Below are 15,933 nucleotides of genomic sequence, written 5' to 3' on the forward strand. Positions count from 1 at the left end.
GTGGAAGAGGACTCCAGTGGCAACCTGTAAAGCTTTCGTGAACTCCATGCTCAAGAGGGCTAAGGCAGTGCTGACATATAATGGTGGCCACACAAAATATTGACACTTTGGGCCAAATTTGGACATTGTCACTTAGGAGTGTACTCACTTTTGTTGCCAGCAGTTTAGACATTAACGGCTGTGTGTTGAGGTATTTTGAGGGAACGGCAAATTTACAGTTCTACAAGCTGTACGCTAACTGCTTTACATTGTAGCAAAGTGTCATTTCTTCAGTGTTGTTGAAAAGATATAAAAAAATATTTACAAAAATATGAGGGGTGTACTAACTTTTGTGAGATACTGTATATTTAAATTAATTTTTTCGTTTTTATTGTTATTTCTCATTTTGATGCTTTCGCTTTCAGCATCAGTATATCACTGCTCATTTAAAAATAATTTTTTTAACCAACTTTTTTTTCATTGATACATGTCCCCAGGCAGTACCTGGAGCCCAATAACCATTGTACGCCCAATTACTTGCATATAAGCCTTCAAAATGGGCACTAATGATTTTTTCAGTTCAGTTCCCATAGACTTCCATTTGTTTGTTATTCGGTTCCGAACTTTTCTGATGTTCAAATGTTCTGCCGCAAGCCGAACCGGGGGTTGTTCAGCCAATCACCCATTGTCTATTCTGGACTTATTCTCTGTATAACAGGAGCATAAACTAGTGTTAGGAGTAAAGAGAGGAGACATGAATGGGACAATGGAATTGCTCTATAGCAGGGGTCTTCAAATTATGGCCCTCCAGTTGTCCAGGAACTACAATTCCCATCATGCATGGTCATGTCTGTGAATGTCAGAGTTTTACAATGCTTCATGGGATGTGTAGTTCCACAATAGCTGGAGGGCTGTAGTTTGAGGATCCCTGCTCTATAGGCTTGTTTAAAGTGGTAGTAAACTCTGCATTTTGATTTTTATCTACAGGTAAGCTTATAATAAAGCTTACCTGTAGGTTAAATTAATATCTCCCAAACATGCACTATTTTGTTGATATTTGCTTGTTTGACAGCTGGTGACATCACCGACGCATGTGCTCTAAAGGAATGGTATACCTACCCGTGTCATTCCTTTAGAGCTCTATGCCATGGCGGGGACTACCATAGGCATCCATGGGAGTGATGTCATTGAGGCTCTGCCATTCAAGTCGCCACAGCCCTCAAACCTGGAAGGAAGATCGAGTGAAGAGGGAAGCCTGTAGCGGTGACAGCATAATGTGCTAGTATGCAATGCAATGCATACTAGCACATTATGCGTTTACCTTGCTGGGAAAAAGTTTTTTTATGTTTCAAAGTTTACTGCCGCTTTAATAATAGAAAAAACCTTATTTAACGTATTATCCACTATAGTAGCACACTTCACAGACCGTTTGCGTCCTAGGAGAATGGACTTCAAATTTACTTGATTGAAGTCTCCTGCTACAACAAGGATCCCATCAGGATAACCAGGCTCGTATTTTCCAATCCCCTTTATGAGTTTATCCAGGGCTACTACTAATATTTACATCAGGTGGAATATACACTGCAATAATAATAACCACCACTAATCTCAATAACTGTTGGAATGATGATAAAAAACAACATACACTGTATAACCAAAAGTATTGGGACACCTGCTTTTACACACACATGATCTTTAATGGTATCCCAGTCTGTAGGGATTTTTATTTAGTTGGCCCACCCTTTGCAGCTATAACAGCTTTCACTCTTCTGGGAAGGTTGTCCACAAGGTTTAGGAGTGTGTCAATGGGAATGTTTGACCCTTCTTTCAAAAGCACATTTGTGAGGTCAGGCACTGATGTGGACGAGAAGGCCTGGCTTGCAGCCTCTGCTATAATTAATTCCAAAGGTGTTCTGTCGGGTTGAGGACAGGACTCTGTGCAGGCCAGTCAAGTTTCTCCAGACCAAACTCGCTCACCCTAGTCTTTATAGACCTTGTTTGTGCACTGGTGCGCAGTCATGTTGGAACAGGAAGGGGCCATCCCTAAACTGTTCCCACAAAGTTGGGAGCACGAAATTGTCCAAAATGTCTTGGTATGCTGATGCCTTAAGAGTTCCCCTCACTTAAACTAAGAGCCAAACCTGAAAAAAAACTTTACACCATAATCCCCCCTCCACCAAATGATTCGCACCAGTGCACAATGCAAGGTCCATAAAGACGTGGATGAGGGAGTTTGGGGTGGAGAAACTTGACTGGCCTGCACAGAGTCCTGACCTCAACCAGATAGAACACCTTTGGGATAAATTAGAGCTGTGACTGCAAGCCAGGCCTTCTCGTCCAACATCAGTGCCTGACCTCATAAATGCGCTTCTGGAAGAATGGTCAAACTTTCCCATAGACACACTCCTAAACCTTGTGGACAGCCTTCCCAGAAGAGCTGAAGCAATTATAGCTGCAAAGGGTGGACCAACTCAATATTGAACACTACAGACTAAGACTGGGATGCCATTAAAGTTCATTAGCGTGTAACGGCAGGCATCCCAATACTTTTGTTAATAAAGTGTATACTGACTAAATAATTAAAAAAAAAAATTCTGGTGGCACAGTAAGAGTTCTATAATTTATTGGGGATTTAGTTACTCTTTTCTGGACTGCTAATGCAGTGATTTGAGGGATTTGGTATGAGCCCAGATAACAAGTAATTATGCTGCAAGTTTGAAAATGACTTGCTAAGCTATTTCTAGACTTGCTAAGCGTCACAAGTTTATTGCAGCAAGTCTGCATTGCATGACTCCAGATCCTCTTTCTTTGCAAACATTCTACAAGTCTGCTGCATGTTCTGGTTCAGTTATGTTGTACTATAGTCATCCCACCACAGGGGGCACTGTGATGGAATTTTCATGCTGTAGACTTGCAGAGCTCTTGCTGTAGACTCATCACCACAATTTTTCTCTTGCTAGAGACGTGCCATGCATATTTGCTACAAATTGGAAAAGTGTTAACTAGAACTTGGGCTTCAAGTGCTCTGCAAGTGTACAACTTCCCAGTGATAATGTGCAACAATTTACAGATTTACAATTCAACACTGCCACAAATTTGTGGAAAGTTATTCTTGCTATCTGGGAGGACATTTCAGTGTGATTATATATTACAGATAGGCTAATACCTTAAATTAGTCTTTAAATTAAACTATGAAAATAGTTGTGTGCCATAAATATGCATACCCTCTGCTCTTCATATTCAAAGGTCAGAAGATGAGAATTCCTCTCAATGCAACTCTTGCGACTATTATTCCATGTTTTAACGTTTTGAGAAGAAGAAATTAAGTAGCAGGTATCTTGAAACAAATGCCAACCAACAGGACATAATCTACATTCTGAAATGAGAGATTTAACAATACTAAAATCAACTTATTTTTTGGGTTTTTATTGGTTAGAATAGTTAAATACTTACACAGTTTAGTTTGAAAGGATTCATTTGTGAAAGTAAGAATACCCATCAAGACAGAATTATGGCCTAGTGATAACATTATCTGACCTCATTCAGCGTGTCTTCCTATTCTTACCTTCTAATTTTTAAAGTATATGTAAGCCCTAAAAACGAACTTCTCTTATTTGCTCCCTTTTGTTCTTCTAAGTATACTATTATAAGTATTTTTCTTATTTATTTTATTATTGGCACATCAACAGTTATTTTTCTGCACTTATAGATTGTTTAAAAGGATAAAACATGTACGTTTATATGCATTCCAGATATGTACCATTTTTTTTTTTTTTTTTAAATTTTGCTCTAACATGCTTTAAGTGCAGTAGTAACATATGGCAACCAAATTCCACACATGAACAGTAATGTGATTAGTAATATAAACAGTAGGCCCATAAATTACTATAACTTGCAGTATACATAAATAAGGTCAGTTGATGTTATGACTTTTTTGGCATGATAGTGTTTCTTTTTAAAGATTCAGTACTGCAGTAAAGTGGAGCTGAACTTTGCTGAATTTGCTATGCTGTAGAGAACTTTTAGAAATGTTAATTGTTTCTAAGCAGTAACCCCAAAAATGACCTTTAATTTTCCAATTTCTCTTCCTAGTATCCTAGTATCCTTTCTAGCAGTCTTCAAATGCACTTCCTAGTATGTGGGTATGCCTAGGCACTCCATACCTACAATCTCATATCTGTATATCTGCATTTTGAGATCTAAGGCGCTACTGCCTCTAACTGCTAATCTCACAAGATTTGGTATGTCATTATTGTGCTATCCACTGTTCCCCTTGCTGGAGACACTGACATGAAGTAGCAAACCCCTGCCTCTACCAAGATGGCTGCACCCACACAGAGGCACAGAGCAGACCATGGCATGGTAAGAACTCGTGTCAACGGGCATTGTTTTCCTTTGTCATACGTTCGGAAACCCACACAGAACATAGGTCTGCAAAATCCCATTGATTTTAATTGAGCAGAACACATGACAGTTCAGAAGCTGCATTGCATTGTGCTGTGTTTCTTTGGATGCAACATGTCCTAGAATTGCGCGTTTGAACTGCAGGCAAAACACAGTCTGAATGACTATGAATCTGCCACAGAGACACCAACTGCCGATATTGGAATACTTGTGACTTTGTCCTTGGCCTGCCCTTTCTTGGGCACAGTTTCTGAAGTTCAGTTACTCCTAAAGTGCAGAATACTCTATGTGCATTTCAATATTATTACTAAGAACAGGTAGCACACAACAAAGGTAAAACATTGTAGGTCAGGAGACCTATGCTCTTAAAAAGTACCAGGGTGTCAATTTAGCTTGTCCACAGCTGCATCCCCACAAATACAGAACAATTGTAATCTGATTAATGCACCATTAAACCTGAACTACAGGCAGACTAAATACACAGTTGAAACATATGGGCGTGGCTTGGCGCGCGGGAGAGATGGCCGCTTGAGAAGGAAGCTCTCCTCACAACCCGATCTCCATAGCCCACACAGGCATCCTGCTCTCAAAATATGGGCAGAATTCAGAAGCCAGGACAAAGCACTAGAACCCCAAGATCCGGAACCGGCAGCAGCACCAAAAATATCCCGGATTTCTTTGGATTATCTTGATCCACAAGGAAGGGAACCTCCGGATCCAAGATGGCGCGGGCTGCTCAGCATGAGGAGGACAGAGACCATGAGACCGATTCCTTAGCAGACACAGAGGACACGGTAGGCGATTCTGAACCCCTCGATCATCCTCTCACCTATAAATCCATGACAGCCATAGCTGCTGATATTAAGAATTCTTTCACCGCCGCTATTATAGACCTCAAAGCAGACATTAACAGGTTGTCTGATCAAATGGCTGCCACAGAAAAGGCAGGGAGACACAGAGACAAAGTGATAAAAAAGCTGGAGGACGTTACAATGTCACACTCAGCACATTTAATCACTATGAACAGACAACTTGAGGATCTGGATAACAGGGGGAGAAGAAATAATGTCAGAGTTAGGGGGATCCCTGAATCTGTTGAGAGGGAACAAATTAAGTCAGCACTTCAATCGGTCTTTAATAGTCTCCTTGAGCGCCCAGAAAAATCCCCTATTGAGTTTTAAAGAACTCACAGAGCCCTGCGCCCCAGACCACCGGATGAAGCACCCCCTAGAGATATCATCTGCTGCCTCACAAGCCACCCTTTAAAGGAGGAAATCCTGTTCAAAGCAAGGCAAAACGAACGTATTCTCTTTAATGAGAGCACAATTCAATTATACCAGGATCTCTCGCCTATAACACTCAAGAACAGGCGAGATCTTAAACCTTTGCTTGACGCTCTCAGAGCCAAAAACATTCAATATAGGTGGAAGTTCCCCTTCGCATTACAAGCCTCCTTTGCAGGGAAGCAGTTCTTACTGCGCATACCCGCTGAACTCCCGGATTTCTGCGCCAATCTACATTTAGATGAAATTGAGTTGCCAGATTAGTATGCTGAATTTTTGTTCCCCATAACACATGGTTCCACTACTGAAGAACCTGAAGCATCCACCTCTCGCTCCCCCCATTACAAAAAGGGGAAACAACAAAGAAAACGGGAACTAAATCCTTTCTTCGGAGCTTCCCCTAGGACCCCCAAAACTCCTAGGTCCAGGGTTTCCTCTTGAGGTATTACTCCTCTGGCTATATAAACTACCTACAACCTGCTTAACACGTGGGGGTTTCCCACACAGCACTTCATTCTGCCCTATTGAAGTAACCTGATCTGAGACACTAATTCTTCACCTGCAGTTCTGAATGTCGACGATAGATGGAGCCATTGCACAGGATTTGATGAACCATACACCCTTTCTCATATCCTTGTACCTGTTTGGATTTCTGCATCCTGTACCACCAAGTTCTTGATTTTGGATCCTCACCTTCTCTGGTACACACTGTCCTACCCCCTAGTACTCTTACTCCTTGAAAAGTTTTATAGTTTAAGCCCAGGGGTTACATCATACGTACTGCAATATCTTGTCGGTTTTGGTTGTCGATTGCCTTTACTTCTCCTTTTTGCAGACTTTCCTTACAGATTGTACCATTGGCCTAGTATTCTGGAAGAACTTTCCATACGTCGTCTGAGGACCCCTAAGGACCTTCTGAAGATCTTGAACATTGTATCTGAACCTGGAAGGTACCCTTAGCATGACATACTAATATGCAGATACTATCTCTTTTCCTATACAGGCTCCATTTTCTCAAGTCCTCATTCACTCACAAGGGACACCAGGATAGAGCTCCTCTTTTATCCCTACATCGAGATATGTTCAGCAACTCCTAATTTGGGCTGTTCTTCTGTTGCCCACTAGTCTAATGCACTGCTAGCTACAACACCTCAGACAGGTTCCATGTTAAAGCATTGCTATTTGATGCCTGTTTCATAATGTTACTATTAACATTTTGTTCTTCTTATTTGCCTATGATGGAGATCGGGATTGCTGGAGGCTCACTGCAGTACTTGACCACTAGATTCACTTGAACAGAGGTCAATCTTCTGCTCAACCTTCCACATTCCCACAAGGATAACTAACTATTGTATTATTTTTTTTTTTCATAAGTGTGATTTTGTCCTACAGTCTAGCGAACACAGCCTAAATCCAACAGGAGTTGGGCAGTCTTCGCGCTACTTAGTGTCTTTCTTCTCTTTTTTCTCTTTATTCTTCTCTACTCCCTTTCCCTACCTTTCCCCACCCTTCCTTCCCTATACCTTCCCATTCCTGCTTCCACGTATACCATCCCCCCCTCTGTTCCTCAGGTATTTGAAGAACCTACAGGAGCGACCCTCACTGAGGGACTACACACACGTACAAGATGGTGTACTCGCAACTGGGTGGGAATCCTTTTTTGGTATCACATAAAGTTAATGGATTAAATATTCCGGAAAAAAGAAAAAAACTAATGTACGAACTTAAGAAATGTAAACCCCAAGTAATCTTCCTACAGGAAACTCATTTTAAAGGGCCCCTCCACCCAGATTTATCAAATACATTTTTCCCTAAAGCCTACTACGCTTGCAACGACTTAGCCAAAACTAAAGGCGTGGCCATACTAATACATAAAGATACCCCTTTTACTTTTGAAAAACAACTTTCTGACCCCAATGGTAGATACCTCTTTATTTTAGGCACCCTAGACAATAAATCAATAACCCTTGCAAACGCATACTTCCCTAACAAAGCCCACGTTACCTTTTGCAATCACTTGATATCGGAGCTCAAAAGCTTTGCGACAGGTTGTATTGTTTTGGGAGGAGACTTCAACGTCCCTCTTAACCCTCTCCAAGACACCTCAACAGGCAAGTCCTGCCTAGCTTTTTCAGCACTCAAGAAAATCAAACAAGCCCTACATTCACTTACACTAGTGGACGTATGGAGAACGCTCCACCCCTCCACTAAAGATTACTCTTTCTATTCCGCACCACACAAGCGATACACCCGGATTGACAGCCTGTTTATATCCCATAGGGATCTGACTGATGTTAAAAAAGCTGAAATAGGCTCAATTACCATCTCTGATCATGCCCCGGTATCATTTCACTTAGTGGCCTCACCTGCGCATAAGGGGGATCGATCCTGCATTAAGAGACTTAATGCATCTCTCCTATTGGACCAACCCACTCAAACTAGTATCCAATTTAATTATTTCACTGAGAACTGTACTGAAGAGATCTCGCCTCTTATGGTCTGGGGGGCACACAAAACAGTAGTCCGAGGTGAATTGATTCGCTCTGGTGCGCAGAGGAAGCGGGAGAGGGAACAACTAAAGAACAACCTATTAACTAAAATTAGTACTCTTGAAATGAAACACAAACAAACACTGGCTAAAAAAGTGGAAGAGGAACTACTCCAATTGAGAAATTAGTTACGATGCCTCTTAGACTCTAATACAAGACGTATACTTTTCTTAAAAAAATCTATTTATTACGAACAAGGGACAAATCAGGCAAAATGCTGGCAAGAGCGCTCAGAGAAGCTCAATTGGCCAACAAGATCTTAAACATCAAAAATAGTAAAGGACACCTCATTCATGACCCCAGGGACATAGCCAACACTTTTAAAGACTTTTATGCTAAACTGTACAACATCCCCCCATATAACACTTCGGCTGGCGTTGAAACTACGAGAGCCCAGACGATCACTGATTACCTGACTCAAAGTGGCATGCCTACTTTGGACGCGGAGAGTCTTGCGTCTCTGGAACTGGACATCACCAAAGAGGAGGTTGAAGCAACAATTAAAGCTCTGAAACCGGGCAAGAGCCCGGGGCCAGACGGCTTCACCTCACAATATTTTAAGACTTTTAATGACACCTTAACTCCCCACCTCACTGCTGCACTCAATGTTATCAAGAAAGGTCACAAACCCTCTAAAGATTTTTTAATGGCACATATAGCTGTAATACCCAAACCTGACAAAGATGCATCGGTATGCTTAAGCTACCGACCAATTTCCTTGCTCAACACTGACCTAAAAATACTAACGAAAATCTTGGCGGATAGGATCAGACCACATCTTGAGAGGATCATTGGGCCGGACCAGGTCGGGTTTATGCCTGGTAGAGAAGCCAGAGACAATGTGATCAGGTCTTTGAACCTGATCCACGGAACCAAATCGGTCGGTTTTAAAGGTCTTCTGCTTTCTACAGATGCAGAAAAGGCTTTCGACCGAGTGGCATGGAAATTCCTTTTTGCCACCTGTGAACACATTGGTTTCGGCCCCAACCTTATGTCCTGGATCCGTGCTCTCTACTCCGACCCACAAGCAAAAGTGAGAGTCAATGGGGTTTTCTCCGATCCGCTGACCCTATATAACGGCACCAGACAGGGCTGTCCCCTTTCTGCACTTCTATTCATCCTTGCTCTAGAACCCCTAATTAGGACCATTAATTTAGACCCCTCCATTCAGGACATTCACATTAATGGTAAGGAACACAAGGTCTCAGCCGACGCTGATGATCTTCTTTTTTACATTGCCCAAACCCACATATCAATCCCCAACCTCAACAAACAGTTTAATCACTATAAACTTCTTTCCAATTTCAAAATAAATAACTCTAAATCAGAGGCCTTAAACCTGACCTTACCCTCCGACATGATAAACCTGACTTGAGCCAACTGTCCTTACAGATGGGAATCCACATCCTTAAAATACCTGGGCATCAGACTAACACCAAACCTTGTTTCTCTATATGAGGCAAATTATGCTCCCTTGTTGGTGTCCCTATCTAAGGACCTACGGAGGTGGGACAGGGGGAGATTTTCGTGGTTCGGCAGGGCCGCCATTTTAAAGATGGCGATACTGCCGAGACTCCTGTACCTGTTCCATGATCTCCCCATACACATCCCACCCTTATTCTTCCGGCGCCTTACCTCTCTACAAAGATCTTTTATCTGGGCCGATAAACACCCCAGAATCAAAATGCAATATCTCTATCGAAGTAAAGAAGATGGAGGCATGGGCATCCCAAACTTCCTTCACTACTACTATGCCACACATTTAACTAGGATGATTGACTGGCACTGCCACAGCTCGTCCAAAGCGTGGGTAAACATAGAGAAACACTGGTCCAAGTGGGACTCCCAGGTGCTTCCCTGGACCAATCCCTCTTCAATCCCAAGGGAAATTAAGTCACACCCTTTGATTAATACAACTCTGGATATCTTCCGCAAAATTATGACCAAATTCAACCTCTCTACCTGCCCGAGCCCATTATCAATCCTGATTTTCCTTCAGGTCAGGATAACAAATCTTTCTGCAAATCGAATAAGGGGACGCACGTTCCTGTACTTGCACTTAACTGCTTCTCTAAATCTAAATTCCTCAGTTTCAATGAATTAAAAAATGTATGCTCACCATCTCATGTCCTGACACCTTGGAATTATTTACAAGAACACGACTTCCTCCACAACAGCAAAAATAGATCCCTATTCACTAGGAATTTATCAAACTTTGAAAAATGCTGCCTGAAGAGTACACCGATGAGAAAAGTCACCTCGATGGCTTATAAATGGCTATGTACTCCTTCCCAAACTCAGCCAGATCCATATAAACTGATATGGGAAAAAGACTTGAGATTGCAAATCACAGAGGCTCAATGGAGGAAGTTGTGTATTTTCTCTCATAAATGCTCTTTGAGCACTAAAATGCAGGAAACAGCATTTAAAATCCGAACGCAATGGTACAGAACACCAGTCAAATTACACAGATGGTACACCGGGCTTGGCGACTCATGCTGGAGATGTGGCCAAGCACGGGGTACATTCCTACACGTTTGGTGGTCCTGCCCTAGACTTACCATCTACTGGTCCTCTATAGCCAAGTGGATCAAACATATTACCGGAGCTGACTTACAATTCGACGCACCTACATTTCTGCTACACATAAACTCCCTATCCTACAAAAATTACAAATACTCCCTTGTACGCCATCTACTGAACTCAGCCAAAAGTCTAATCCCTCTTAAATGGAATTCAATTGAACCACCACTGATTAAAGATTGGATCAAGAGAACTGACCAAATTTACGAAATGGAAAGGACTATTGCACTAAAATCGGAACGGCATGAACCTTTCCGCAAACTCTGGGCCAATTGGTCTCTGTTCTCTGTCTCCAAGGAATATGACCTTTTAAAATCTGAGTGCTAAGCATTTGTGGGTAACCTTACCCACTTTTACTGAGATATCGATTCTGGACACCTTCCCATCATTCCTGTTCCCATGAAGAGGATTTAAAAGTAGTCGCTTGCCATTTGACACCCCTTGTACTTGTCTACCAACAGATGCCCCAACACCAATTCGCTCCCATTCCCACCCCCCCCCCCCTCCACCCCATTTTTCCCCTCATCATCTACCCTCCTTTCCCTCTCTCTCCTTTCTTTTCTCTATCCAAGTCTCTCTACTTCTTCCTCCTTTTTCTTTACCTTTGTCACCATTCAATCTTCTATCTATTGGTGACTTACCCTTTTAAGATCTACACTCCTAAATCTATGCTAATGATAGAGTGCTCTTGTTACTGCGCATTCACACAGTATAGTTCCGCTAAATTCCATCCCATCCCTTGTTATTAACCTAATATGATTTCTTAACGCCTTATCACATGGGCTTAATGCTGCACTATTGAGACTATACTATTTGACCTAATGTGTGATGTACTGGTATGCCTAAGTTATATACTTTTACAACTGTTCACTATATTGTTAATGTTTTTTTTTCATTACCTCAATAAAGCACCTTTTTGTGAAAAAAAAAAAAAGAAACATATATATGGGTTTAATTTTATCTAGCAGAGGATTATACACACACTATAAGAAAATCGGGCGAGAATTGTTGTCCAAAGAACTTTCGTGCGATTTTCTTATAGTGTGTACACAATTTTCGACAGCCGATTCCAACTTTTTGTACAAAAATTTCCAAAGGGACAAACTCCAAAATGTTTCTCATATAGTAACAGAACAAACAATTTTTGTTTAGTCCCTGTTCACACATATGCAATGTCAGAGATCGAATGTGATTTGCACCACACTGCTCTGCAAATCACATGCAATGTCTGTGCATTGCAAATTCAGCCGTACAGATTGTATGGCTGAATTTGCATTGCATTCGGACCAAAGTCACACAGGACCCTTTTTTTGGTCAGCACCAGAATTGGATCTCATGGGTGTTCACACCTATGTGATCCAATTCATTTTTTAAGTGACAGTTCGCACTGCGAAATGCAAACTGATCTGGGGGTGGTGTTAACTTTGGACTGACACCCCCAGCGTTTCACGCATGGCAGTGTGAACTGCCTGCGAGTTGAGTGCGATGCAGGAACCCGCAGTGGATTCGCAGGGTTCCCGCATCACATATGTGTGAACCGGCCCTTAATTTGTCAGGTTTTTGTACAATTTTAGTACAAGAAAAATCAGAAAAGAAATACTGCGCAAGATCAGAAACAATAAACAACAAAAAAAAAGCCTTTGTCGTTCGAGAAAATATTTGTACAAATTTTCGTTCATCGGTTTCGATTTGCTGTGAATTAACAAGGAAAATCGGATGATCATTCGCCCAATTTTCTTATAGTTTGTATCCCACTTTACTGTCCACTAATCTTAAAATGAAAACAGCCTTGTCAGACAGCAGAGACAAGGTAGTGATATTTATCTGAGATATCTGAGTTGCCTTGAGCTGATAATACTCTGGACATTGTAATTGCCAACCTTTGTCTTAAATAAAGAACTAAAAAAAAGAGAATTGGAGATAGGATATTACTGGTCTCAACACATTTCACAATAGTTTTCTTATTCGGGAGTTCTTAACCATTTGACCTCTGGAACATTTACTCCCTTCATGACCAGGCCATTTTTTGCGATACAGCACTGCATTACTTCAACTGACAATTGCGCGAACATACAACACTGTACCCAAATAAAATGTATGTGATTTTTTCCCCACAAATAGAGCTTTCTTTTGGTGGTATTTTATCACCACTGCATTTTGTTTTTCTTGCACTATAAACAAAAAAAAGACAGACAAAAAAAAAATAAAAATAAATATATATATATATATATATATATATATATATATATATATATATATATATATATACAGTGGGTACGGAAAGTATTCAGACCCCCTTAAATTTTTCACCCTTTGTTATATTGCAGCCATTTGCTAAAATCATTTAGGTTCATTCTTCTTCCTCATGAATGTACACATAACACCCCATACTGACAGAAAAACACAGAATTGTTGACATTGTTGCAGATTTATTAAAAATATTAAAAAAGAAAAACTGAAATATCACATGGTCCTAAGTATTCAGCTCCTTTGCTGTGACACTCATATATTTAACTCAGGTGCTTTCCATTTCTTCTGATCATCCTTGAGATGGTTCTACACCTTCATTTGAGTCCAGCTGTGTTTCATTATACTGATTGGACTTGATTAGGAAAGCCACACACCTGTCTATATAAGACCTTCCAGATCACAATGCATGTCAGAGCAAATGAGAATCATGAGGTCAAAGGAACTGCCTGAAGAGCTCAGAGACAGAATTGTGGCAAGGCACAGATCTGGCCAAGGTTACAAAAAGATTTCTGCTGCACTTAAGGTTCCTAAGAGCACAGTGGCCTCCATAATCCTCAAATGGAAGACGTTTGGGACGACCAGAACCCTTCCTAGAGCTGGCCGTCCGGCCAAACTGAGCTATCGGGGGAGAAGAGCCTTGGTGAGAGAGGTAAAGAAGAACCCAAAGATCACTGTGGCTGAGCTCCAGAGATGCAGTCAGGAGATGGGAGAAAGTTGTAGAAAGTCAACCATCACTGCAGCCCTCCACCAGCCGGGGCTTTATGGCAGAGTGGCCCGACGGAAGCCTCTCCTCAGTGTAAGACACATGAAAGCCGCATGGAGTTTGCTAAAAAACACCTGAAGGACTCCAAGATGGTGAGAAATAAGATTCTCTGGTCTGATGAGACCAAAATAGAACTTTTTGGCCTTAATTCTAAGCGGTATGTGTGGAGAAAACCAGGCACTGCTCATCACCTGTCCAATACAGTCCCAACAGTGAAGCATGGTGGTGGCAGCATCATGCTGTGGGGGTGTTTTTCAGCTGCAGGGACAGGACGACTGGTTGCAATCGAGGGAAAGATGAATGCGGCCAAGTACAGGGATATCCTGGACAAAAACCTTCTCCAGAGTGCTCTGGACCTCAGACTGGGCCGAAGGTTTACCTTCCAACAAGACAATGACCCTAAGCACACAGCTAATATAACAAAGGAGTGGCTTCACAACAACTCTGTGACTGTTCTTGAATGGCCCAGCCAGAGCCCTGACTTAAACCCAATTGAGCATCTCTGGAGAGACCTAAAAATTGCTGTCCACCAACGTTTACCATCCAACCTGACAGAACTGGAGAGGATCTGCAAGGAGGAATGGCAGAGGATCCCCAAATCCAGGTGTGAAAGACTTGTTGCATCTTTCCCAAAAAGACTCCTGGCTGTATTAGATCAAAAGGGGGCTTCTACTAAATACTGAGCAAAGGGTCTGAATACTTAGGACCATGTGATATTTCAGTTTTTCTTTTTTAATAAATCTGCAACAATGTCAACAATTCTGTGTTTTTCTGTCAGTATGGGGTGCTATGTGTACATTCATGAGGAAGAAGAATGAACCTAAATGATTTTAGCAAATGGCTGCAATATAACAAAGAGTGAAAAATTTAAGGGGGTCTGAATACTTTCCGTACCCACTGTATATATATATATATATATATATATATATATATTACTTTCTGCTATAAAACATTTCCAATAAAAATTTTCTTCATAAATGTAGGCCAATATGTATTCTGCTACATATGTACAGTATATATAGTTATAGCGTCTACAAATTATGGGATATATACTGGAATTTTATTTATTTTTTCATACTAGTAATGGCGGTAATCATCAACTTATAGCAGGATTGCGATATTGCAGTAGACAATCTGACACTGACACTTTGTGAGAACCAGTGACACTAATACAGCGATCAGTGCTAAAAATATGCACTGTACTAATGACACTGGATGGAAAGGGGTTAAACATTGAGGGCAATCAAAGGGTTAAATGTGTGCCTAGACAATGTTTTTGTGTACTTTGTGTGATGCTTATACTAAGGGATGTAATGGATTTCTTTCCCTGCTTCGCAAGGAAAGAAAATCCATCACATTCCCTCTGTCAGGACGGAGCTCTGCCTTGTTAACATACTGTAGGCAGAGCTCCAGCCAGCATTTCTCCTTGGCAGTCAGTGGGTGCCAGTGGACATCCATTGGCCAGCACCCTCTGATTGGCTTCTGCTGTGAATCATCACAGAAGAAGCGGCGCGCTGGCGGCGCGCACACTCGCTCACCACCTGGGAGTGCAGAATCATGTACAGTGGGTAAACTAAGTATTGAATACATCACTATTCTTCTAGGTAAATATATTTCTAAAGGTGCTATTGACATTACATTTTTACCACATGTCAGTAACAATCCATGTAATCCATACATTGAAAAAAAACGAAAACAAATACGTTGAGAAATTAAGTTATGTGTAATAAAATGGAGTGACACAGGGAAAAAGTATTGAACACATAAAGAAAGGGAGGTGTTAAAAGGCATGGAAAGCCAAGCTACTAGCTGAAATCTATCAGTAATTAGAAAGCAATCCTGCCACCTTGTCAGTGCAAATTAATATCATCTGGTTCAGTCTAAATCGATAGCCTATAAAATTTAACAAGGTGTGACACAAGAAACAACTCATGTTGGGTAAAAGCAAGATGCTTTCTCAAGACCATTGCAACCTTATTGTTGCAAAACAAACTGATGGCATTAGTTACAGAAGGATTTCTAAACTTCTGAATGTTCTAGTGAGCACTGCTGGGGCCATAATATGGATATAGAAAGATCATCCTTTTACCATAAACCCGCCACGACCAGGTGCTCCTCACAA

General features: G+C 41.3%; 1 protein-coding gene across 1 annotated transcript in view; it reads right to left on the reverse strand.

Moving 5' to 3' along the window:
• Positions 1-668: 668 nt before the first annotated feature.
• Positions 669-15,933, reverse strand: part of LOC309564245 (C-type lectin domain family 12 member B-like) — a gene marked incomplete at both ends in the record, with an annotated part of 38,587 nt that continues 23,322 nt past the window's right edge. Inside the window, 2 exons of the mRNA XM_082268871.1 lie at positions 669-686; positions 3,204-3,355. Coding sequence (XP_082124997.1) covers positions 669-686; positions 3,204-3,355 — 170 coding nt within the window. The remainder of the gene's footprint in view (positions 687-3,203; positions 3,356-15,933) is intronic.

Source organism: Pelophylax lessonae, assembly GCF_965119305.1.
Source record: "Pelophylax lessonae genome assembly, chromosome: 9".
Lineage (NCBI taxonomy): Eukaryota > Metazoa > Chordata > Amphibia > Anura > Ranidae > Pelophylax > Pelophylax lessonae.